This window comes from Mirounga leonina, unplaced genomic scaffold (assembly GCF_011800145.1).
Source record: "Mirounga leonina isolate KUSES-001 unplaced genomic scaffold, KU_Mleo_1.0 Mir_125, whole genome shotgun sequence".
Classification (NCBI taxonomy): domain Eukaryota; kingdom Metazoa; phylum Chordata; class Mammalia; order Carnivora; family Phocidae; genus Mirounga; species Mirounga leonina.
The window spans coordinates 69,712,896-69,737,719 of record NW_023270305.1 but is presented as its reverse complement, the minus strand read 5'-3'; the positions used below and the strand labels follow the sequence as shown (position 1 = coordinate 69,737,719).

Sequence of the window (24,824 nt, the reverse complement as noted above, 5' to 3'; positions counted from 1 at the left end):
CCCATTTGTGGACGCCGACTGTAGGCAGCGTGATGACAGCTTTGCAGGAAGGAGCTCGGTGAAGTTGGCGATTGGCAAGAAAAAGAGCAGCCAGCACAACACGATGTGGCTGTTTTCGAAGGAGAAGGTAATTTTCAACTTGTGATGTTCATCTTCTAAGTTTTCTTATAAAGAGGAACTTCGTGTCTGTGAGGTAAAAGTTTCCCCTGTCCCTGGGAGGAGACAGGGGTGCTCATCAGAATGGCAACTTGTCGTCAGCTTTGCACTTTGCGGAGCACCTGATGTCTTCCTCTGGTGACTTTGGAGACGTAAGAGTAAACAAAACCTTTGAGAGCAAGGGTGGCGACGATCATACCTTGTTTTATTTTCCTCCTCTCCAGCCCTGAGGAACTTGACTGACCCACAGGCACTGCCATTGGCCACATGTGACCAGGGAACTGAAGTGAGTGCATTTTTGTCTTCGGTCCTGGGGAAGCAGGCTGAAAATGGTGTTCTTTGGTGATAATTGCTTTGGGCTCTGCTCAGAGAGCAGCATGAAGAAGGCTTCTCTTCGGTAGGACACAAACCCCGGTGCCCCAAAGCTCGCCTAAAATAGCTACACAAAGAGATTGATCTGAGATTTGAGGTGCCCCCGGTCCTCATGGTAATAATCTGTCGCAGATTCCGAAGTCTTTCCCTACTGCATTATCTCTTCAAATATGCCAGACTGCTCTTAAATAATCAAGTCAACTAAGCAGATCTAAATAGAAAAGAAAAATTCAAGACAGTTTTATTTCTGGTATTTCCAGCGTTTTGACTTTTTTGTTCAAATGAACAAAACATGTTCAAATGAAATGTTTTCATTTCACAGAGCTCCTTCCTGCAATGTTTTCATCTTTCCTTATGGTTTGTCACCAGGAAAGTGATCCCAATGATTTAAAAAAGGAGAAACTGAAATCTGGCTAATTTGGTGAAAGATTTCGGGACAGGGATGTCTCAGGGGATGGGGACGTGATATCTCCTCCTTCCTGGGCGCATTCAGCAAAGGTCACAGTGACACACAGGTTCCTACTAGCACAGTTTCTTGATATCATTGAGGACAAAAAATTATTAATATGTAAGGAAAAACCCTCACAGTTACTTCTCCATTATGCTTTCTAAAAGGATTTTAATTTTGTTTTTTATTATTTTTTAAAAGTTTATTTATTTAAGTAATCTCTACACCCAAAATGGGGCTCGAACTCATGACCCTGAGATCAAGAGTCACATGCTTACCAACTGAGCCAGCCAGGTGCCCCTAAAAGGATTTGAATTTTAAATTTTTTTTTTAAGATTTTATTTATTTATTTATTGGAGAGCGAGCAAGAGAGAAACAGCATGAGAGAGGAGAGGGTCAGAGGGAGAAGCAGGCTCCCCGCTGAGCCGGGAGCCCGATGTGGGACTCGATCCCAGGACCCTGGGATCATGACCTGAGCCGAAGGCAGTTGCTTAACCAACTGAGCCACCCAGGCGCCCAGGATTTGAATTTTAAAGCAAGGATCTATGGTTTATTCAAACACCATTTCCTCCCCTAAAACAGTGATTTGAAACTTTAAAAATTTTGTGTGTACAAGCCAGAGTTCCTGTTCAAATGAATCTTATAGGGAAAACTAGTCTGTATTTAGACAGATTTTGGGCTGTGCTGGGAAGCAGAGGAGGGGCCTGGACCTGGCCTCTGGCCCAAGGCTGTTCCATCCCCCAGCCTGAACACACATGCTCAATCCTTAGTAATGCCAAGGAACCCATTCCAGAAACTTCCATCTGTTAACCCAGTCCTGCCTCCATAAGATAAAGCAAACATCTGTCTCATGATGTTTCTCTCTCTTTTTCTCTCTTTTTTGAAATCTCCATAGTGTCTCCATGGGATTCTGTATTAATCTGTCAACAAGCTTTTACCATGGGAGTGGTGGGGCAAGGCCGCAAGTGAGACTCAGTGAGAACAGACTAGTGGTCAGGCTGAGAAAGCATGACTTGGTCACAGGCAGGAAATGGCCAGATCCAGATGTCAGGACAGCTGGAGCTATCTGAGGTCAGAGGAGGAGAAGGCTTCCAGCCTGGGACACCAGGGAAGGCGCACAGGAGGGAGACTCATTTCCAAGACTGACAGTGAGCACTGACTGAACACTTTCTCCACAGCAGGGACAGTGCCGAAAGCATTCACCTATTTTAACCTCACTACAGCCCTCTGAGGTCAGTACTAGTCCACTATGCAGAGGAGGAAAGTGCAATCCGGAGCAGTTGCACAACTTTTCAGAGCTGGTCAGTTGCAGAGCCAATGTTCAAACCCAGCCAGCCTGACCCTGAGCCTGTTAGTCATCACCTGGTCAGGAGATGGGGGGTAGGAGGGAGAGTGGAGGGCTTCTTCCCATCCATGAAGATGGTAAATAGCATTGTCGAAGGGCATCAATTCAGAACCCCTGACTTTGTGGCTGACCAACCCTCCGAGTGTGCATAAACCCAGCATGAGCCCCCAGAGTCTCTTGGAAGCTGGAGGCCCATCGCGGGGGTCCCTGTGGCTTAAATTGAGCTAGCAATTTATTTTGCAAAGGGTCATCTTCCAGGAGACCTGGTGAGCTCTCTTCAACAGCCCATGTCTCAGGCTGGGCTTGTAGGCCACTGGCTGAGGCAGAGCCAGGACAAATCAGGCAGAGATGGACCATGGTGGTGTCTGGTCAAGCAGGCATTCTGGGCAGAAGCCCCAGCCCACCAACTGGGCCTGCCTTTTCTTGAGTATCTAACTGTAAAGAGCCAGACTAAGACCTTGTTGTTCTCAGCCCCAGGGAGTCTGGAAGGTCCATGAGAGGCTCTGATGATGTCCCACTCGAGACAAAAGGGAGCAGTGGGGGAAAGGTCCATTTTGCTTCAAATTCTTGATTCTAACAGCTTCTGTCCTTCTCCCATTGGGCCCAAGGTCCCAGGAGCCCAGTGTTGCCCAGGGAGCTTCACTTTATTGCTGTGCCCCATGCTTGGAGCTGTTCTCCCCTCCACCCCAATCTTCTTTGAACACCCTGCCCCAAGAGGTTTATTAGCACAGATGTGAAAAGGAAGCTATTCATGCATACCAAAGTTTTAATAGCAGATATCTGTCCTAAAAGTGTTCTTTTTTTTCTTTTAAATTAGGGGCAATGACTTAACCTAAAGGAATAAGTCCCCAGTGGTGGGACACTGGTATTGACAATAAGCCAGTTAGGAGGGAGAAATTTGAGTAGAATGAGAATTTCTGATGGCCCTGAGTCATATCAAAAATCCCTGGGGCTCCAGCACCATGTTAAAATGGTTGGAGGCAATAAATATCTGTTGGAATGCTTTGAGATATTCCTCTCTTTGCCTGAAATCCCCAAAGGTGGGGTCCTAGGGCTACATAAATTTGTAGTTACAGGGACTCAATCTCTTTGGAAATTGTTGTCCATCACTCATGAGCTGAGTTAGCTAAGGAGTGGGACCAAGAATCTGGACAGAAAAAAACAAATATGCATCTGAAAGAAGAAGTGATATACACTAGTAACTGAGGATAAATGGTGGATGAGGGCTCAATACCAGGGATGTGAGCACTGAGGGACTGTCATTGCAGTTTATGGTCATTGGATAATATGCCGTTATCATGGGAGGGAGAAGTTTTCAGTGGAAATAAAGTTTCTCATGGTTCAATTCAATCAATTCATTGAGAATTTAAGAAACATAAAAATGTAAGTCCATTTGCACCAAATAGGTACACTCCCACTTCCTCACCATTGTGCCAGGAGCTTGGAAATGATGCTGCTCCATTTTGCAGTTGAAGAAAGGCATGGGAGATTAAGTGGCTTTTCCCCAGTCTACTAGTAAGCTACGAACAGAGCTAGAAGTAGAATTCAAGGTCCAGATTTCCTTATGGCTGCCTGTGTGGGGATGTCATTGATGGGGCAACTGGCTTCACTGGCAAGGCACAGCCCACTCTTTGCAGACCATGAGCACAGTATGAATCCTGACCTTCCACTGGAAGTGAGGGACAGAGCTGATTCATACTACATCCCTAGAGCCCAGGACAATGGCTGGTGCATTTATTGGACTCTGTAGTCCAATAAATGTCTGATGTGTACCTGGGAAAGTATGGCAGTTTGGAGAAGTTTTTACAGTAAATTTAATTTAATTTGCTGTATTTGAATCTTCATTTTGTTACCTTCTAGAAGTTACATAATGTTTTGAGCCTCATTTTCCACCTCTCTAAAATGAGAATAAAAACGACTTCAGTGGGTTGTGAGGCTTAAGTGAGATGAAATAAATGAAGTCAGAAGGAGCTCTATGAATAGCCCGCACCCTTCAACCTGTGGTTGGCCACAGGCTAAGGCATTCTTTACCCCACAGTCTAGATCAGCTATGGGAACAACTCATTTTACGGGCATAAAATGGAAAGCCCATCTTACCTGCTGAGGCCGTTTTCAACGTGGTCAAGATCTCTGTCTGTGGTCCTTACTGCAGGGTGGGAGAACTGGGTGTTAATCTTGGCCATCTTCTTGCTTTGTCACGTTCAGCCTCAGGGTGGTTGCTGAAATGTGAACACAAAGCAGATCACATCAGGATGGGGAAGTACCTGCAAACCCAGCTCATTGTAGGTAAGGGTTATTTCTCCAGGCAAGCCCTGGCAGACATATCCTCTTCCATTTCTCCCATAGTTCCAGCTACACTGTGTTTTTTTTTAATAATAGGTAACTTTTATTGAGTAAATACTATGTGCCAGGCATCATTCTAAGCATTTTACAAAGACCATTTAATCCTCACAGCATCCCTATGGGGCAGATGCTATTATCCCCATTTTATAGATTAAATATATATATATAAACATATAATGTATTATTTGTTTCAGGGGTACAGGTCTGTGATTCATCAGTCTTACACAGTTCATGCTCACCAAAGCACATACCCTCCCCAGTGTTCATCACCCAACCACCCCATCCCTCCCACCCCCCTCCACTCCAGCAACCCTCAGTTTGTTTCCTGAGATTAAGAGTCTCTTATAGTTTGACTCCCTCTCGTGTTTTAGTTGGGTATCTTTGGGTTCTTCTTCCCAGACTGAAGCACAAGCAAGGTCTTTCACTCCATACCGAAGAGCTGCTCAAAGTTAAATGCTGATCCAGCCAATAAATGAATGATTGGCCAAGTTGGTATTTGATATAAGAAAGCTAAAATCCTCATGATTCTGTGGAATGATGTGATGTTCCTCTTCACTCTGGTTTTCTCATTTACTTATTTTTATCTTATAATTTTTCACATGTTTTAGTAGCTCCCCCAAATCCCATTTTAAATCAAAGCATTAAAAAAACAAACAATACTTGACATTCATAAAACCTTTACAATGTGATATTATACTCAAAACACACTGCATCTCATTTAATCCTCATAATAACCTCATCAGATATTTACAGTTTTTACCCCCACTTAAAGATGACTAAATTGAGATTCAGAGATGTTAAGCATTTTGTTCAAGCAAAGAAATAGGTAAAACCTGTTGATGGCATGATCCTGGTGCTAGAAATCAGACCATGAATACTCTACCTTCAGCTAACATTGGAAGGTGCCCCTATGACTGATGAGAAAAGAAAGTTGATGTGAGCACAGGGCTGGTGTGATGAACACAAAGATTGGCCAGTTCCCTCATCCTTGATCAAAACCTTCCAGGCAGAAGATGAATCCCTGAGGACAGTTTCTCTTAAACAGACAAACACAGGCTCTCTCGAGCAGTCACATAGCTTAAGTATGTCAGATGTCAGTAGAGACCACTCTAGAGAAAGATGGTGATTTCTAGAAATAGTCCAGTGACTCACTCCAAGACTAAATTAATTCCATATCCAAAGGAAGGAGAGTGCAAGGAGCCTAGAATACTGCACCAAAGCCTGGATGTAGTTCCTGCTCACCACGGCCAACCCACCGTGAGTTTACTCAGGGGCAGTTGTTTGCTCATAGGTTTTGGTTCATCTCTGATGTTTGATAATTTAAGTCTATGGTTTAAATTTTATACTTTTCTCAATAGATCAAAAACTGTTTTGATCTTAAAAACTTTACTCATTTATGTAACAGTGAGTTTCTGGCTGATCACAGGAGCTAAAAGAAATATAAGATAAAGACCGTTTTCAAGGATCTTATAGTCTAGTAGGGCAGATGATGGATACCAGAGCGTCCTGCAGGCCATGTTAAGGACCTTGGGCTTTACCCTGAGCCCAGCAGGGATGTGGTCCAATGTGTAAAGGCCATTCTGGCTGCATTGAGGAGGACATATTCAGGGAACATGAGTTGGTGTGAGGTGAGTGGCTAAATGCTGCAGTATCTCAAGAGAGAGAGGATAGTTGCCTGAACTAGGTTTGTGGTAATGAATGAGATAAATTAAAAAGCTACTAAATAGATATAATCACTGGGACATGGTAATTAATCAGGTATAAATTATAGGGTGATGAGGAGGGCAGTACTGAGCATGATGCATGACTGCTGGTCTGGGGCATTGATGGTTCTGCACACTGAGGCAGGGAACTAGGGGAAGAAGCAGGTTTGAGAAAGAGAATGCTTCCAGTTTGAGATGTCTATGGAAACCTTAGAGCCAACATAGGAAATAAATGTCTTCCACTAAAGGAAATAAGCCCAATTTGAAATCATTCACCCAGTGCTTTTTTATTAAGCACTTACTATGTGTGAGACAATATGCAAAGAGCTAGGGTTTTACAGAGAAGGATATGCATCTCTGTCCTCAGGGAGCTTACAGTCCAGTGGGATCTAGAGCAAGTCTTAAAAAAGCTTTAGGACTCTGCAGAAAATCTATCAAATTATTCTTTTTTATACATTTCCAGGAAAGTTGCACCAGAGAAAGTTCATTGCCTCCAGCCTGGGTCCCTTCCTTCAGCCCGCCTCAGCTGCACAAACCCTGGCCTTAGATCCTATTGTATGGAGGCAATACTTCTGGGCCCTCACAGACCTGCCAGCTATGGAGGGTTACTGTATGCCAGAAACAGGGTAGGTGTTCATGTAATACTGCTCCTTTAACCCTCAAATAGCCTCCCCTTTCCTGCCCTTTTACAAGTGAAGAAGCTGAAGAGGTACGTAATTTCTGTAATGTTGCTTAGAGCCTAAGCCAGGATTGACAAAGTTCTGTCTGACTCCAAGACCTGATAGTGTAAAGTTAGTGGGTGGCAAAGAATGGGCATTGCCTTTTGGCCTGAGCAGGAGGGGTCCCTGCCTGGGACCCCAGGCTTTAAAGGACTCTACTCTGACTCTCTTCCAGCCACAGAATATGAGGCCAAGCGGACTTGCCTCCTGCTCTAGATCATGCTCTGGGTGCCCAAGACTCCCAAATTCTGTGCTCAGGAGGCTCTGGACTGGTTCTAGGGCCTGCCTGGGTCTCTTACCAGGTCTATTTTCCTGAGAAGGGCATCAGTGTGCACTCCCCTAGAGCTCTAGGTGGCCAAGGAGCAGCTGTTTGGAGGGAGGGGTGAATAGAGCTCAGAGCTGTGGGGTGTCCACACGTGTGTGTGAAAGACCCCTTGTGACCTGAGGTAGACCTGAACTGAGCAGAGAAGGAGGCAGGCATGGATAGGGAACCAGAGATCAAATCTTCCCATGCCACCATATTCTGAGGCTGAACTCAAAGGAGCCTGAGAAGTCTCTATTTGAATCTGGCCTTCCAGTCATTGCAAAAGTGATTTGTCAATGTAAGAGGATAGGGCATGTTTGATTTGACAGTGTATTAGCTTGATCTCTGTCACAGTCATCTCCAGCTCTCTACCTCACATCCTTCCTGCCCATCTTTCAGTCTAGCTATTGCTATGGCAACCAGTTGCCTGTGCGGTGACCCAGTAGCACCTTGCCTCAGCTACACTGTGGACTGCTCCCCTTCCTTCCTGGGGGCTTCCCTGCTTCCCCCAGAGAACATATGCTAGGATGCTTATGCCATTCTGACACATGTACAAAACTAGAAGGGCTAGAGAGGTAACTCCCCCTTGGGCAACTTTGACTTCCAGAACTCAGGAATCAGCAGTAAATGTTCCCATCTTCTATTCCTCAGGAGGGTAATTCAATGGTACTCTACATGGCTCTTTGGAGAAGCCCTAGAAGGATCAAGCCAGTTGCCCAGAGTGGTGATCAGTTTGATAATATACACTTGGGGTGGTTTTCCCTTCTTGCCTTGTTTTCTCTTCTAAGACCCCCATGTCTCTTCCTTGGAATCACCCCCCAAATAAACTGCCTGCCTGCAGGCTTTTGTCCAAAGTTCCAGGTTTGGGATTTTGTGTGTGTGTGTGTGTGTGTGTGAGGAGGTGATTACCTCAGCTAAGAGAATATTTTTTTAGATATTTAGACAAATGGTAGGTGGGTTACATGTACTCCTGACCTGGGCCCCTGATGGGTAGAACAGGGCAAAATGTGTGTGATTAAAGGGAACTGTTAGTTTAAGGTAAGTCAGAAGATCTTTTTTTCCCAATTGTTCATAAACATCATAATAATTGTATTTCTTAAAAAATTACTTTAAAAATCAGGATCCAAACCAGGTCCCCATATTCTGATTGGCTGATTTGCATTTTTTAATCTAAAGTGTTTTTCTTAAAGATTGATTTATTTTAGAGAGAGAGAGAGGAGTGCTTGTGTGTGCAGGGTTGGGAGAAGAGGGCAGAGGGAGAGAATCTTCAAGAGCCCCCCCATCCCAATCTGAGCACGGAGCCCAGTGGTGTGGGGCTTGATCTCACAACCCATGAGATCATGACCTGAGCTGAAACCAAGAGTCAGACGCTTAACTGACTGAGCCACTCAGGTGCCCCTAATCTAAGGTTTTGGATGCATTTCTCTTCTTTCTCTTTGTGGAAGAAACATAATTGTACTCCAGAGTTTCCTATAGTATGGATTTTTGCCAATTCCAAATTGACAATGTTTTCTGTAAGTTAGCAGTTGTACTCAGAGGTTTGGTCAAACTTGGGTTCAATTTTTTTTTCAAGAATATTTCTTCGGGTGATTTTAGCAGCCATTGATGATCATTGCCTGGACCTATCATTTCATTACAAGTTGCAAATTGGTGATATTCTATCATTTCTTCTCTACCAATTAGCTAACATAGTCTTAAAGAAAACTTTACTTATGATTTGGCTCTTCAGTGGTACCGTTCATACAGGAAAGTCAGGATAAACAATCCTTTCCTCTTATTTACCAATTTTTAAGTCCTGACATCCTAAGTGATTCCCCAACTGCCCTATGAATTTTCACATTTCCTAGCCCAGACAAACTCTGGGAGAACTCACAAATGAGATCACGAAATTACAGTCAATGATCCTGAGGCGGCTGTTGAAAATGAAACCTGCCATCCAGCCAGGGCCCCCTGAGTGTGAGGCACCTGCATATCCATTACTCATTAATCCTCAGGAGCCCCAAGAGGTAATAGTGATGCTGTCTGACCCTGAAGTCCACGTAGTGGTTTGTTTTGTTTATCACACCCACTGCAGGAGATTATAAATGCACAAATATAATTTTAATTTTCAAGCACAGGAAGAAGATGTATCCTGCCAACTACCAGGGTGACCTCAAAGTGGATCCTAGGCGTGAATCTAAGAGTGGTTTGTGAACATGTCTCAAATGAATGTGAGTTTTCTAGGACTTGACTGGGGAACTAACAACACATCATTTCAGACAATTCCCATTTTTTTTACAGCATTACTAAACCCAGCATGTTTTCTCCCCCTACCCCCCACCCCCAAACACACTTATCGACTCCCACATCCCAGGCATCATGCCTGGCCCCGAAAATTATGAAGATGAAGAAGCTAGGTCTCTGTCTTTGAAAGCACAAAACTGTATGGGGGAAACAGGAATGGAAGTGGGGGGTAGGATACAGAGGTGCTGAAATAGAGGTAGAGGCATGGTGGGGAGCAATGGGGAAGGAGGAAGGCACTAATTCTGCCTCAGGGACCACAGAGGTCCGAGGAGGCTTCTCAGATGAGTGGCGATCACAATATTTATTTGACATTATTCAACATTTACCATGTGTTAGGCATTGTGCTGTGCACCTTTGAGGATTTGATTGTGACTTCTGTATTCTGGTGCATATCTTTAACTTTCTCCATTGCTTTTGGCTTACACACCTAAGTAGGCCAGGAATCTAACACAGCTCACCTGCACTCCAGTTTTTCTCATACTTTTCCCATTCCTTTATTAACTCCAAAAGATTTGAAGGCAAGAACTGTTTCCTTTTACTTAAAAAATATCCTCCTAAACACTAGCATATATACACATGGTGGGTAATAAAAAGAGGGTGGCATAAATGGATGAGGAACAGGTGAGTAATTGCAATGATGACACTAATAATAACAACAGTATATTTACTGAGCATTTACTCTCTGCCTGGTACTGTTCTTTTTTTTTTTTTTTTAAGATTTTATTTATTTATTTGAGACAGAGAGAATGAGAGACAGAGAGCATGAGAGGGAGGAGGGTCAGAGGGAGAAGCAGACTCCCCGCCGAGCAGGGGGAGCCCGATGCGGGACTCGATCCCGGGACTCCAGGATCATGACCTGAGCCGAAGGCAGTCGCCCAACCAACTGAGCCACCCAGGTGCCCTGCCTGGTACTGTTCTAATAACTTTAAATGTGTATCAATAAATTGATTCTCACCATGCTCCATGAATGAGTCAGACTGAACATTTCTATCTTACTTAAAAATGGATGGAACTTTATAAGGGAGAGAGCAAGTAAGCAACAAAGGAGGTCAAAACATGTAAATCTCTTTCTTCTAAACTAAAATGTGCTTCTGAAAAAAAAATCTTTGTTCCTACTTATGATGACTAGCTCTTTATACTAAAAAAATATTGTCCATGCTCTGTCCTTTTTTATTATGGCTTAAACGTGAAAACCAGTCTGGTTCAATTTGTCATTTGAAACATCATTTTCCAATCCCTAAATGTAGCTGAGACAATAAAGAGGTGCCAAGAGCCCAAGATGCATACTCTTCTGGCCCATTGGAGGACTTTCTGAATTATCATTGCCTTTGGTTATGACTCTTATGCAGCCAGAGGCTGGCAGTTTCCATTAGTGAGGCACCAAGTCTAGACACAAAGCCGTGCCAAAAAAACTGAAACCCCAATCAGAGGAGAGCCCCACAGGGCACACTGGGTGCAGACCTTTATTTTCTCCAGCTGAGACAGATGACTTTTACCACTTGGTCTACAATCTTCTCAGAAGTAATATCTCTCTGGGTTTCATCCATTTCTGTTCTCTACAACTCAACTTTCTCAGCATCTCTCTAAGCAAAAGCACTCAGGAAATTCTCAGTAAATGTGAGGTTGGACAGCCTTGCTTTGTCAAACTAAACTCCAAAGATAAGTCAATAACTCCCACACAGTCTATGTACCTTGGAACTCTTTCTAAAGCACACTTCAAATTGCCTTTCCCTTCTTCCCCTATCCCATCTGGAAACTGCAGGATGAAGGAAACTATCCAATGCTAAGCCACTTAATCACTCTGAGAGCTGTGAACCAGCCCACAGAACAAACACAAGGAATAGAACAGACATTACTATAGGCAATGATGAAGGCTGTGTGTTTTCAAGCAGTCCTAGGCTGTTGTAAGGGGAAGACACTAGTCTTTTGTTTGAGATAAATGGCATTGTAAAGACAATATAGGTGGCCAAGGGCACTGTACTGAGAGAAGGGAAAACTGGATTCTCTTCTTAGCTCAGCCTCCAATTTGGGCAAGTGACCTAGCATTTTGGTTTCTCTATCCAATGGTGGACATGGACTTATTGCAAATGAAATATTCCACAGAAACCCAACAAATAAAACATTTACTTGTAGTATTTTATTTAAATGTATTTGAAAACATTTATAAAGATAATTAGTGGGTACAGACCAATGGAACAGAATAGAGAACCCAGATATGGACCCTCAACTCTATGGTCAAATAATCTTTGACAAAGCAGGAAAAAACATGCAATGGAAAAAAGACAGTCTCTTCAATAAATGGTGCTGGGAAAATTGGACAGCCACATGCAGAAGAATGAAACTCGACCATTCTCTAACACCATTCACAAAGATAAACTCAAAGTGGATGAAAGACCTCAATGTGAGACAGGAATCCATCAAAATCCTAGAGGAGAACATAGGCAGTAACCTCTCTGACATCAGCCACAGCAACTTCTTTCAAGATACATCTCCAAACGCAAGTGAAACAAAAGCAAAAATGAACTTTTGAGACTTCATCAAGATAAAAAGCTTCTGCACAGCAAAGGAAACAGTCAACAAAACTAAGAGGCAACCCACAGAATGGGAGAAGATATTTGCAAAGGACACTAAGATAAAGGGCTGGTATCCAAAATCTATAAAGAACTTCTCAAACTCAACACCCAAAAAACAAATAATCAAGTCAAAAAGTGGGCAGAGGAGATGAACAGACACTTCTCCGAAGAAGACATACAAATGGCTAACAGACACATGAAAAAATGTTCATCGTCATTAGCCATCAGGGAAATCCAAATCAAAACCACACTGAGATACCACCTTACACCAGTTAGAATGGCAAAAATGGACAGGGAAAGAAACAAAAAATGTTGGAGAGGTTGTGGAGAAAGGGGAACCCTCTTACACTGTTGGTGGGAATGCAAGTTGGTACAGCCGCTTTGGAAAACAGTGTGGAGGTTCCTCAAAAATTTAAAAATAGAGCTACCCTATGACCCAGCAATTGAACTACTGGGTATCTACCCCAAAGACACAGATGTAGTGAAAAGAAGGGCCATATGCACCCCAATGTTCATAGCAGCAATGTCCGCAATAGCCAAACTGTGGAAAGAGCCGAGATGCCCTTCAGCAGATGAATGGATAAAGAAGATGTGGTCCATATATACAGTGGAATATTACTCAGCCATCAGAAAAGATGAATACCCAACTTTTACATCAACATGGATGGGACTGGAGGAGATTATGCTAAGTGAAATAAGTCAAGCAGAGAAAGTCAATTATCATATGGTTTCACTATTTGTGGAACATAAGGAATAGCATGGAGGACATTAGGAGAAGGAAGGGAAAAATGGGCAGGGGGAATTGGAGGGAGAGATGAACCATGAGAGACTATGGACCTGAGAAACAAAGAGGGTTTTAGAGGGGAAAGGGGAGGGGGGATGGGTTAGCCTGGTGATGGGTATTAAGGAGGGCACGTACTGCATGGAGCACTGGGTGTTATATGAAAACAATGGGTCGTGGATCACTACATCAAAAACTAATGATGTATTGTATGGTGACTAACATAATAAAATTAAAAAAAAAAGATAATTAGTGGGTATTTACCCCCTCCCTAAAGTGGAAATACTAATTAAAAAAGATATGTGCACCCTTATGTTTATTGCAGCATTATTTACAATGGCTAAGATACAAAAGCAACCTAAGTATCCATCAATAGATACTCAGCCATTAAAAAAAAAGAGAGATCGGGCGCCTGAGTGGCTCAGTTGGTTAAGCGACTGCCTTCGGCTCAGGTCATGATCCTGGAGTCCCGGGATCGAGTCCCGCATTGGGCTCCCTGCTTGGCAGGGAGTCTGCTTCTCCCTCTGACCCTTCTCCCTCTCATGCTCTCTGTCTCTCATTCTCTCTGTCTCAAATAAATAAATAAAATCTTTAAAAAAAAAAAAAGAGAGATCTTGCCATATGTGACAACATGGATGGACCTAGAGGGTATTATGCTAAATGAAATAAGATGGAGAGAGACAAATACCATATGATTTCACTTATATGTGGAATCAAAAACAAACAAATTAAGAAAAAAACCCCATAAAAACAGAGAAAATCTGATGGTTGTGGTGGGAAGCAAAACGGGTGAAGGGGATTGGGAGATACAGGCTTCCAGTTATGGAACGAATAAGTCATGGGGATAAAAGGTAAAGCATAGAGAATATAGTCAATGGTACTATAATAGTGTAGTATGGTGACAGATGGCATGACACTTGTGGTGAGCATAGCACAATGTATAAAGTTGTCAAATCACTATGCTGTACACCAGAAACTAAGGTAACATTGTGTATCAACTATACTTCAGTTACAAAAAAATCAGTGGGACACCATGGTGTCCAGTATATTAAAATTTGGAAAAAGTACATTAAAAAACCTTAAAATGTGCACAGAACACCTTAGGGAACTCTGTGGAACAGAGCTGAAAACCAAGGCTCAGTTGATTTTTTTTTTTAAAGATTTATTTATTTATTTGAGAGAGCGAGAGTACATGAGAGAGGGGAGGGTTAGAGAGAGAAGCAGACTCCCTGCCGAGCAGGGAGCCCAATGCGGGACTCGATCCTGGGACTCCAGGATCATGACCTGAGCCGAAGGCAGTCACTTAACCAACTGAGCCACCCAGGCGTCCCAGGCTCAGTTGATTATTAAAGGTCCTTCCATTCCAAGATTTTCATGATGGAACAAAACTGTAGAGTGCAAATATTGTGCCTGACAGTCCTCTCATAGTTTGTGTGTGAATGTGATCCTACTGGAAGAAACAAAAATATTCCAGAGTTTCAAAAACAGAAAGGAAAAAGCTATATAATGTTAAAATTCTCTGGACATGGTACAATATAAATAAAAACAACTTGAGGGGCACCTGGGTGGCCCAGTTGGTTAAGTGTCTTCCTTCAGCTCAGGTCATGGTCCCGGGGTCCTGGGATCGAACCCTACGTTGGGCTCCCTGCTCAGTGCAGAGTCTGCTTCTCCCTCTCCCTCTGCCCCTCTCCCCCACTTATTCTCTCTCCCTTGTGCTCTCTCTCTCAAGTAAATAAATAAAATTAAAAAGAGACAAACAATTTAAGTATCAGAACTTACATGAGAGGGCACTTTGAAAATTACATTATGATGCATTGATCCTTCCCAAGAATGCAAACTTGATTTAACATCCAAAATCAATTAAGGTAATACATCATATTAATTAAAAAATATTAAGTAAATGGCAAAAGCCATATGATGAATGCAATAGACACAAGAAAATCATATGACAAAATCCAACATGTTTTCACGATAAAAACAATCAACAAAATAAGAATAGAAATTCCTTAAACTGATAAAGGGCATCTATGACAAAACCACAGCTAATATCATACTTAATGGTGAAAGACTGAACGCTTTCTCCTAAGATCAGGAACAAGACAAAGATATTCACTCTTATCACCTTCATGCAACATTGTACTTTTAGCCAGGGCAATTAGACAAGAAAAACAAAAGCATCCAGATTGGAAAAGAAAAAGTAAAACTATCTCTATTTGCAGATGACATGATCTAGAATATAAGAAATCTTAAGGAATCCACTAAAAAACTATTAGAACTAATAAATGAGTTTAGTGGTATGGCAGGATAAAAGATCAGCTTATAGAAATCAATTTTATTTCTATATGCTAGCAGTGAATAATAAGAAAATGAAATTAAGAAAACAATCCCATTTTTAACAGCAGCAAAAGAGAATTAAACACTAGGAAATTTAACCAAGGAAACTGAAGATTTGTACACTGAAAACTATAAGACATTGTTGAAAGAAATTGAAGATATAAACAAATGGAAAGATATTTCCTGCTCATAGAGTGGAAGGATTAATATTATTAGTATGGCAATACTCCTCAAATTATCTACAGATTCAATGCAATCCTTATCAAAATCCCTGCTGGAAATTTTGCAGAAATTGACAAATTTACATGGAAATTCAAGGAGCCCCAAATAGCCCAAACAATCTTGAAATCTTGAAAAACAAAAACAAAGTTGGAGAACTCACACTTTCTGATTTCAAAATCTTACTACAAAGTTCAAGTAATCAAGATGGTGTGCTACTGGCATAAGGATAGGTATACAGATTAATGGAATAGAATTCAGAGTCCAGAAATAAACACCCACCTTTATGATCAATTAATTTTTGACAAGGATAACAAGATAATTTAATGGAAGAAAGAATAAATAGTCTTCTCAACAAATGTTACTAGGAAAACTGAATATCCACATGCACAATATTATACACCTATACAAACAGGAACTCAAAATGGATCATAGACTTACGTGAAAGGGCTAAAACTACAGGATTCCTAGAAGAAAGCACAGGAGTAAATCTTTATGGCCTTGGGTTAGGCAATGGTTTCTTAGATATGACACCAAAAACATAAATTAAAAGAGAAAAAAATAGATTACTTCATCAAAATAAAAAGTCTCTGCACCAAACAACACTATCAAGAAAGTAAAAAGGCAACCCACAGAATGGGAGAAAATATTTTTATATCACATATTGGTAAGAGTCTTGTATCCAGAATGTATAAAGAACAGTTACAACTCAATAATGAAAAGACAACCCAATTAAATAGTGGACAAAGGATTTGAATAGACCTGTCTCTGAAGAAGATATATAAGTAGTCAACAAGCACATGAATATAAGCATATTTAGTCATGGGGAAATGCAAATCAAAATCATGATGAAATACCACTGGATAACAACTACAATGGCTATAATAAAAATATAGTTAATAACAAGTGTTGGCAAGGATATGGAGAAACTGGAAACCTCACACACTACTGGTAGGAATGTAAATGGTGCTGCCATATTGGAAGACAGTTGGGCAGTTCCTCAAAATGCTAAACATAGTTGTCATATGACCCAGCAATTTTGCTCTTGAGTATATACCTAAGAGAAATGAAAATATACATCTACATAACAACTTGTACATGAATATTCATAGCAGCATTATTTGTAATAGCCAAAAAGGGGAAACAACCTAAATGTCCATTAGCTGATAACTGAATAAACAAAATGTGGTATATCTACATAGTAAAATGTTATTTGGCAATGAAAATGAATAAAATACTGACTCGTGCTACAACATGGATGAACTTTGGAAACATCATGCTAAGTGGAAGAAGCAAGATGCAAAAAGCCACATGTTGTATGATTCCATTTATGTAAAATGTCCGGAATAGGCAAATCCATTGAGAGAGAAAGTAGATTAGTGGTTGCTGGGGGAAAGGGTTCAGGTGGGGGGTGGCCAGAAAAAAGAGTCACAGCTAATACCTACAGGGTTTCTTTTAGTGGTGTTGAAAGTTTTAAAATTATGTTGTGGTGATGACGGCACAACTGTAAATATTACTAAAAAGTGCTGAAATGGATACTTTAAATGGATGACTTATGGCATTTGAATTACATCTAAGGAAGTCATGTTAAATCTAATATCAAAACTTCTTTTATTTATTCATTTTTTAAATTTAAATTCAATTAGACAACATATAGTACATCATTAGTTTCAGATGTAGAGCTCAATAAATCATCAGTTGCATACAATATCCAGTGCTCATCACATCACATGCCCTCCTTAATGCCCATCACCCAATTACCCCATCCCCCCACCCATCTCCCTTCCAGCAACCCTCAGTTTATTTCCTATAGTTAAGAGTCTCTCATGGTTTGTCTCCCTCTCTGATTTCTTCCCATTGAGTTTTCCTTCCCTTCCCCTATGATCCTCTGTTTTGTTCCTTTAATTCCACATGAGTAAAACTATATAATTTTCTCTCTCTGATTGACTTATTTCACTCAGCGTAATACCCTCCAGTTCCATCCACGTCAATGTAAATGGTAAGATTTCATCCTTTTTGATGGTTGAGTAACATTCCAGTGTGTGTGTGTGTGTGTGTGTGTGTGTGTGTGTGTGTGTATATATATATATTACACCTTCTTTATCCATCCCTCTGTCAATGGACATCTGGGCACTTTCCATAGTTTGGCTATTGTGGACATTGCTGCTATAAACATGGGGGTGCAGGTGCCCCTTTGGATCCCTACATTTGTATCTTTGGGGTATATACCCAGTAGTATAATTGCTGGGTCGTAGGGTAGCACTATTTTCAACTTTTTGAGGAGCCTCCACGCTGTTTTCTAGAGTGGCTGCACCAGCTTGCATTCCCACCAAAACTTTTTTTAAAATGCAAAACTAACAGTATCTGCTACAAGAAACTCACAAAATATAAGTGTATTAAAGGGGAGAAGTGTCAAAATATCACATTAATAATGGTATTGATCACATATTTGAGGGCTTGCACTATGCCAGGTACTGCTCTACAGCTTTTCACAGGTCAGAACTCATTTAATCCTCATAATAACCCTATGAGGTAAGTTACTGTCCCTATGTTATAGTTGAGCATGCCAAGACACACGTTTCACACAGACAGACTATCACAAGCAATTTAGTTGTAGAGCTTGCAAAGTCAATCCCCTGCCTCTCAAGAAACAAGGTCAATTTCTGGGGCTAGTAGGTATTCAAAGCTGCCTCCATCTGCCCAATAAAAGTCCAAAAGGGCAGCTCAGGTCTTAGACCATGAAGGTGTGTCTAGTTGTGCTCAGACTGAGCTTCGAGGTGGTGAGGGGAAATGGAGTTCAGAATCTGTGTTCTCTCTTTTCTGTGGAGTGGAGGATAGGCAAACCCAGGAATGTTCCCACACCAAGATAGAGAGGAGTCCAAGTTAGGGTTGTTGTGTCTGATTTCCCAAGGAAACCTCTGAATGGCTCTGAGGTAGAGTTCTCTCTCTTCTGAACTCAATGCATTTTTATAACACAAGAAAAGGGAAGTTTGGGTATGCCAGCTGCAGATTTTCAATTCCTCTCTGAGAAAAAATTAACATTGTTCCCAAGAACAGGAAGAGATTTGGGGTGAAAGAGAATGCACTGAAATTGTAACAAGGTTATCAATTATGTTACTCAACCACCAGACAGAGACATGTCTCATGCCTAGAAAGTGTCTTGGTCTTCTGCAGAGATGACTCAGAATTAATGGGACTCTGGTTTCCTCAGCTCTAAGTGTGTGCAATTTCTAAGTGACTGCTTTGCAATAAGATTCAGCTGCTCAGGTTGAGATTCCAAGAGGATGAAATTGCTTTCCAGATGTTGCTAGAGCTGGAGAACCCAGATCTCTGTAGCCAGCCCTATAGATGCTATCCTCAGAATTCCATCTCTACCCCCTTCCCACTCCCCAACACACACACACACACACACACACCCAGGACCAACAAGGCCAGGCAAGGTACCTTCCTTCCTTTCCCAAGCCAAAGATGTGTTTCACCTAGCCTAGCTGCAGACACAGAGGTAAAGTGTTCTTTTTTGTAAATTAATTTTGGGGATGTGATTATAAAAGTAATGCACTGTCATTATGAAAATTAATAAGATGTTCATATCTGATTTTGAGCACTTGGTGTGTCAGGTGCTGTGCTCAGGAATTCACTCTAATTACTTCACTTACTCCTAACAACCCACTGAAGCAGGTATTAAAATATTACTTCCAATTTACACATGAAGAAACTGAGACTCAGAATGGTTGAATAATTTGTTCAAAGTCACCAGTGGCAGAACTAGGGAACAAAAGCCTGTTTGAGTTTAATCCCTACACTGCATTGTTAAAATGCAAGAGGGAATGCGTGAAGTCCTGCAAAGGAGGGCAAACGAAGTGCTGTGTGGGCTAGATGAGGCCCAGGGTGCAATGTGTGAGGATGCAGCATAGGCAGCAAAGAGCATCACTGGTAAAAAACTATCCAGAATGGCAGCACCCCAACGGCAGCCCTGTCTTCGTTAACATCATGAACACCCAAGCTGACTGATTACCCAGCATGAGCCTCTACTCCTATTTCTCCCTCACTTTCCCAGATCCAAAATCCCCAAGTCCTCTTAGTTACAGCACCAACTATCTGTCCCCTCTTTCCCCTTCCATCATTCATTCATTAATTCAGAAATGGAGTGAGGGTGGGAGTCCTGGCCTCCCTCCCCAGTATTTTTGAAATAATTGCCTCACCTCTTTAATGCATCCAAAGCTTGGCACTTAGGAGGTGCTCAGGGAGTATGGAATGAATGAATGAATGAATGAATGAATGCGTCTTCTGCACTAACACCAGGGTCTTTCTTTTTTTTTTTTTTTAAGGTTTTATTTATTTGACAGAGAGAGACACAGCGAGAGAGGGAACACAAGCAGGGGGAGTGGGAGAGGGAGAAGCAGGCTTCCCGCCGAGCAGGGAGCCCGATGCGGGGCTCGATCCCAGGACCCCGGGATCATGACCTGAGCCAAAGGCAGACGCTTAACCGACTGAGCCACCCAGGCGCCCCCACCAGGGTCTTTCTAAAAGGTAGTTTGAATCATGTCACTCAGAAACTTTCAGAGGTTGCCTATTTTCTCCAGCATGCAGTCTTAGCCTGACATTCAAGACTTTTCATAACCTGGATCATATCAGCCTAAAAGGGAAAGCTCCATTTAAACCAAATTACTCATGCTTTCCTTAAGGGTGTCGCAAATTTTCTTGTCCCTCCTATTGACAGACTCACCAAATCTCACCATGGACTTCCTGTATTTCTCAGTCTCCCTTCCAGGCCAGGTGAGGGCTGAATAACAGGCTCTGGCCAGTGGACTCCTCCCATGATGCAGAGTCCCCCAATTCCTCCAAACCTCAGATATTGCATAAGTGATGGATGGGCTAGTCCCTGAGAGGTTCCAAGTCTATATATTACCAGAGTAGGATCTATCTTCTCCTGACTGCTCTACACATCTTTGGTCCCACTAGTCTGTCTAGAGAGAGATTTTTCCTCTTTCTCTCCAGTTGAAATTCCTATCATCCTTCAAGTTTCAACTAGAGTATGACCTCCTCTGGGAGTCAGTCACTCCCACCTCTCTCTACTCTCAGAGCACTATCATTACCTCTATTTCAGCCCAGAGCAGAGCCCAGCTGACAGGAAATATAAGGGCTTGTCTATCACACAACACTGTGAGGTCAGAGAGCATGGACTGTGTTTGTTTAATTCTGTCTCCCACTGGACTTAGCCTTTTGATTTGTACTTAGGAGTAGTGTTCACCTAATATTAATTAGGTCAGAGGAAAAAGTATTTACCCCTTGACCTCAGTGTATGCAACTGGGGATGGAAAATAAAAGCTTGACCCATCTGAACCTGGAAGGCACAGTGGTTGGCAGGGATCAGAGAAGGTTTCGGGTGAACAGGGCTCTAGGCAGGATGTGTGTGTGTGGTGGGGGGGGTGCTGTTCACAGAGCCTGGTCATTGCCATCCCTCCCCCACTCCCCTAGGAAATCCGAAGCCTGTGCACAATCTGGGGGAGCTAGCAAAAAGCCTCTGCAGCTTCTAACTGTTTACCTCCTGGGTACCATGGCAACAGGAGATTGGTCACCATGGCAACCCCATTATTAACCAGAGGCAGCAACCGCTGGCAGATAGTGAATGAGGACAGAAAAGGCATAAAAACGGGTACATCAAAGACACGGGGCACACTCAGTCCTGGCCAAAGTCCCAGCTAAAGTGACTGAGATCTTGCTCTGACCAGTTACCCACAGAGCAACCATTCACCCTCTCCTGGCATCCCATGCCCAGTAAGGACCCCATTTATGGATGAACGGAGGCTGAAGAGGAAAAGTGCGGGTGCTTGGGCATTCATGTGAAGTAAGGGCAGTTTGTGTCTTCCCCGCTCCCACCCTACTAAAGGAGCTCCCACCAGCTGGGTTCCCTGGCCTGGAAGAATTTCCAAGAATCCAAGACTTTGGCATACAAAACCTGGCACAGAGAGCGACAGCAATAGTAGTCACCTCCCCTCTCATTGCCCAACTTTTCACCACCCCTTCCAGTGATTTCTCACCGAGGGAGTATGTGACTTTGTTCCCAGACAATTATATTATTACCGGGTTTTATGAAGGAAAGTGTGTGTGTGTGTGTGTCTTGCACAGGGGGTGGGGTGGGGGACAGTGCTGGTGGACGGTCCACAGAAAAAGTTAGGGGTCTGGACAGCACAAACCCAGGTGGGAGGACCACTGCCCAGTAGTTTGGGGTACAAAGGACCATGCCAACCCCAGTTTGCCCCTCTGGAAGATTTGGAGAGGATCGTCCACTGTAGGGCTCTCTGGTTTCCAGGCGAGAGGTTGCAGAGCTTGTACGGGGAGTCCTGAGCAAGCAAATTGCTTGTTGGAGGCACCAGACCCATGGACAGAGGCCCAGGGGCAGGCTTCAGGTCCTTTCTGCTCTTCCCTCCCTTCATCCTTGGCCACATTTCTTATCTAGCTGGAGATACCCGCTTTAGAATGACAAAGTTTAAAATCTCAGCAACAGCATAAAGCAGAGCAGTTGTGAATTGAGGAATCACAAGGGGAGAAAAAAGAAATAACCCTCCCTCTCCCCAGTCACCCAGCCCCAGCTCTTGTTGGGGACTGCTGGGACAGAATCCCGGGACAGCCAGAGCATGAGGAAAGGCTCCACCAGCCCCCTTGGGAATAGTGAGTGGAGGTGGGAGCTGAGCTTGGGAGAAAAGCCTGAGGACGAGGACAGAAAGCCTGTATGATTATCGGGTTAGGGGATTGCAAGGGATCAGAGGGCCTGTTGCCCTTTTCCTCAATGCCTAAGTACTAAGACCTGAGGCCCGGAATGGCCAAGATCACGGATTATTATTTTTATCATTTAAAAAAGAAGAAGAAGAAAGAAAAGAAATTGTGATTGCTCACTTCCCTAAATAATTTGAACTCTTTACCTCCTCCTCAGCCCACCTGTCTCTGGATCCCCAACGCTGAGTAGGGGCTAGCGTGGGCAGTCCCTTAACCTGGTCCGCTGATCGCCCTAGCTCCTGCTGCTTCCAAACCGCGGACACAACTTCCCCACACGCGCGCGGCGTGGACTCCGGGAGACTCTGCTCGTCCCTGACCTGAAGCCACAGAAATGAGGCGGCCAAAGAGCCTCTTGCAGGACGGGCGGCCATGGAGCCGTGGAGCCCAGCCTCTGGGTTACGGGGTGTCTTAGGGAGGTGTTGCCAGGGTGGAGTCATGCCCAGACCCCCTACCTGTCCCCAGTGAGAGCCAGTCCAGTTCCTTCTGCCTTCTGTCCTGACAGCTCAGCCCGGCTCGGCCCAGGGCGGTTGCCGGACGGGAGTATAAGGGGTGCGATGAACTTGGGCACAGGGGCCGGCTTTGTCCTGTGATCGCAGCTGGAGGGGTGTGTGTGTGCCTGGGATGGGAACAGATGCCAGAGCGGGCCCTTGCTTCTCCCCTTTCTCTCGCCAAGACGTGGCCCGTTTCAGCCCCGGGGACTGCGGACAGCGCCACGCCCGCCTTAGTGCTTCGCCGCCCCACCGCTCTGCGCGGACTTCTTTAATTCACCTCTTGTCTGGATGGAATCAGCGACCCAGTACATCTCCCAGCGCCCCAAGAACTTCCAGCTCAAGAGCCCTTATAATCCTTACCCGCCAAAGTTTGAGTTCTCAGCGACGCGCCTCTGTCTGGCAGAGCGTCTCCTCCTCGCTCCCTCCGGGTTCTGGGCAACAGCTCTGGTCTCACTCCCTCCCCAACTCTCCTGCCCCAGGACCGTCCTCTGCGGACGGCGGAAGGAGTCTCTTGCCTCCCTCTCTGTCTCTCTCTGGAAAATTCAGGCGAGGCTCTGGAGTCTCAAAGGCGGTCGCAGAAGAGGCAGAAGCCGCCCATTCGTATCAGCAACCTTTCTGAGGGAAAAGGGGGCGAGCCAGGAGCAACAAAACAGGAAAGTCTGCCTGTCAACTCTGGACACTCTCCTAACAGGGAGCCGCCACATTGGACTCTTTCCTGGGATGTTTTACCAGTAACGTAATCCACACTGGATGAGGACACTACGGAGATCTGGGAGTCTGAAGTTTAAAGGTGGGAATATATTACCCTTTTAACTCGTTTGCGATCTTAGGGAGGGTTTTAGAAATAAATCTCTCTTAGGGATATTGTGTATTCTCCTTGCAGAGATTTGTTTCCTTCTGCCACAGCAGACACCACCAGATTCCCTGATCTAAACATTAAAACCCACCAATCCAGCCAAAGGAACATAAACCCTTTTTGGAGAAAATAACTTAACAAAGCCTCCACATTTTTCCAGACTCACTTTCCCCACAGAAACCATATATCTAAGGACACACCGCTCCATGGAGGATGAAAACATAAACTCACCTCCCCCTCACTCTTTGGATCTGGATTGCAGGAGCAGGTCCCAAGGAGGAATCCAGCTGTCTTGTCTGGGACGAGGTCTGAAAGCCTTTTGGCTAACACCCTTATGGGAAGAAAATGCAGGAGCAGATCCCACAGCAGTCTGAAAATGAGAGGACTTGGAGCTCATGGTATTTCCTGAACATAGCTATTAAATTGTCTGTGCATGGAGCAGATTGTCTTTAGAAGGCTTAAATTCTTGAGATTATGCAACACTTGGAGAGATCAAGTGTATATTATTCACTGGAGAAATAAAGAATTAGAATCACACACACACACATACACACACACACACCTTAAAGAAGGAAAGCAAAACCCAGAAAAATTCTCCCCAAGGAAAAGTCAGGCTTAATTGTTCAGATTCAAGGGATACTGGTAGTGGGAATTATTCAGATTCAAGGGATTCTGATAGTGGGAAAGCAAATAAGTGGAAGTGGTGAATCAACCAAACAAAGTTGAAGCCAGAGAAGTTGGAGGAGAGGAGAGTTCTTGTTTTATTATTTGGGTTTCTGGGAGAAACCTGAAGTGAATTTAACACAAGAGAAAATATAATTCATGAGACTATGTCTCATCAAGACCTTTAGTATCCTTAATCCAGAGACTTTCCAGCATGCATACACCAGTTACCTTGTGCAATATTTTTTTTACAGCCCTCATTGTCAGGAAACACTTTATTTTCTCTAATCCCAGTAATTTACACTACAAGTTAAAGCTGTTTCTTGTAGGAAAGGAAGGGAAGATTGGAAGCAGATGGTTATCATTTGTTGTCCGGAAACATTTCAGAACTTCAAAAGAACCTTAAATACTGATTTGGAGAAAGAAGTAGTTACCCTAAGACAATTTTAACACATAA

At 43.3% G+C, this 24,824-nt stretch overlaps 1 protein-coding gene across 1 annotated transcript in view; it reads right to left on the bottom strand.

Moving 5' to 3' along the window:
* Window positions 1-24,019, bottom strand: part of CNGA3 (cyclic nucleotide gated channel subunit alpha 3) — a 48,519-nt gene extending 24,500 nt beyond the window's left edge. Inside the window, exons 1-2 of the mRNA XM_035001731.1 lie at window positions 23,936-24,019; window positions 4,419-4,540 (exon numbers count right to left, since the gene is read on the bottom strand). Coding sequence (XP_034857622.1) covers window positions 4,419-4,504 — 86 coding nt within the window. The 5' untranslated portion in view covers window positions 4,505-4,540; window positions 23,936-24,019. The remainder of the gene's footprint in view (window positions 1-4,418; window positions 4,541-23,935) is intronic.
* Window positions 24,020-24,824: the final 805 nt, after the last annotated feature.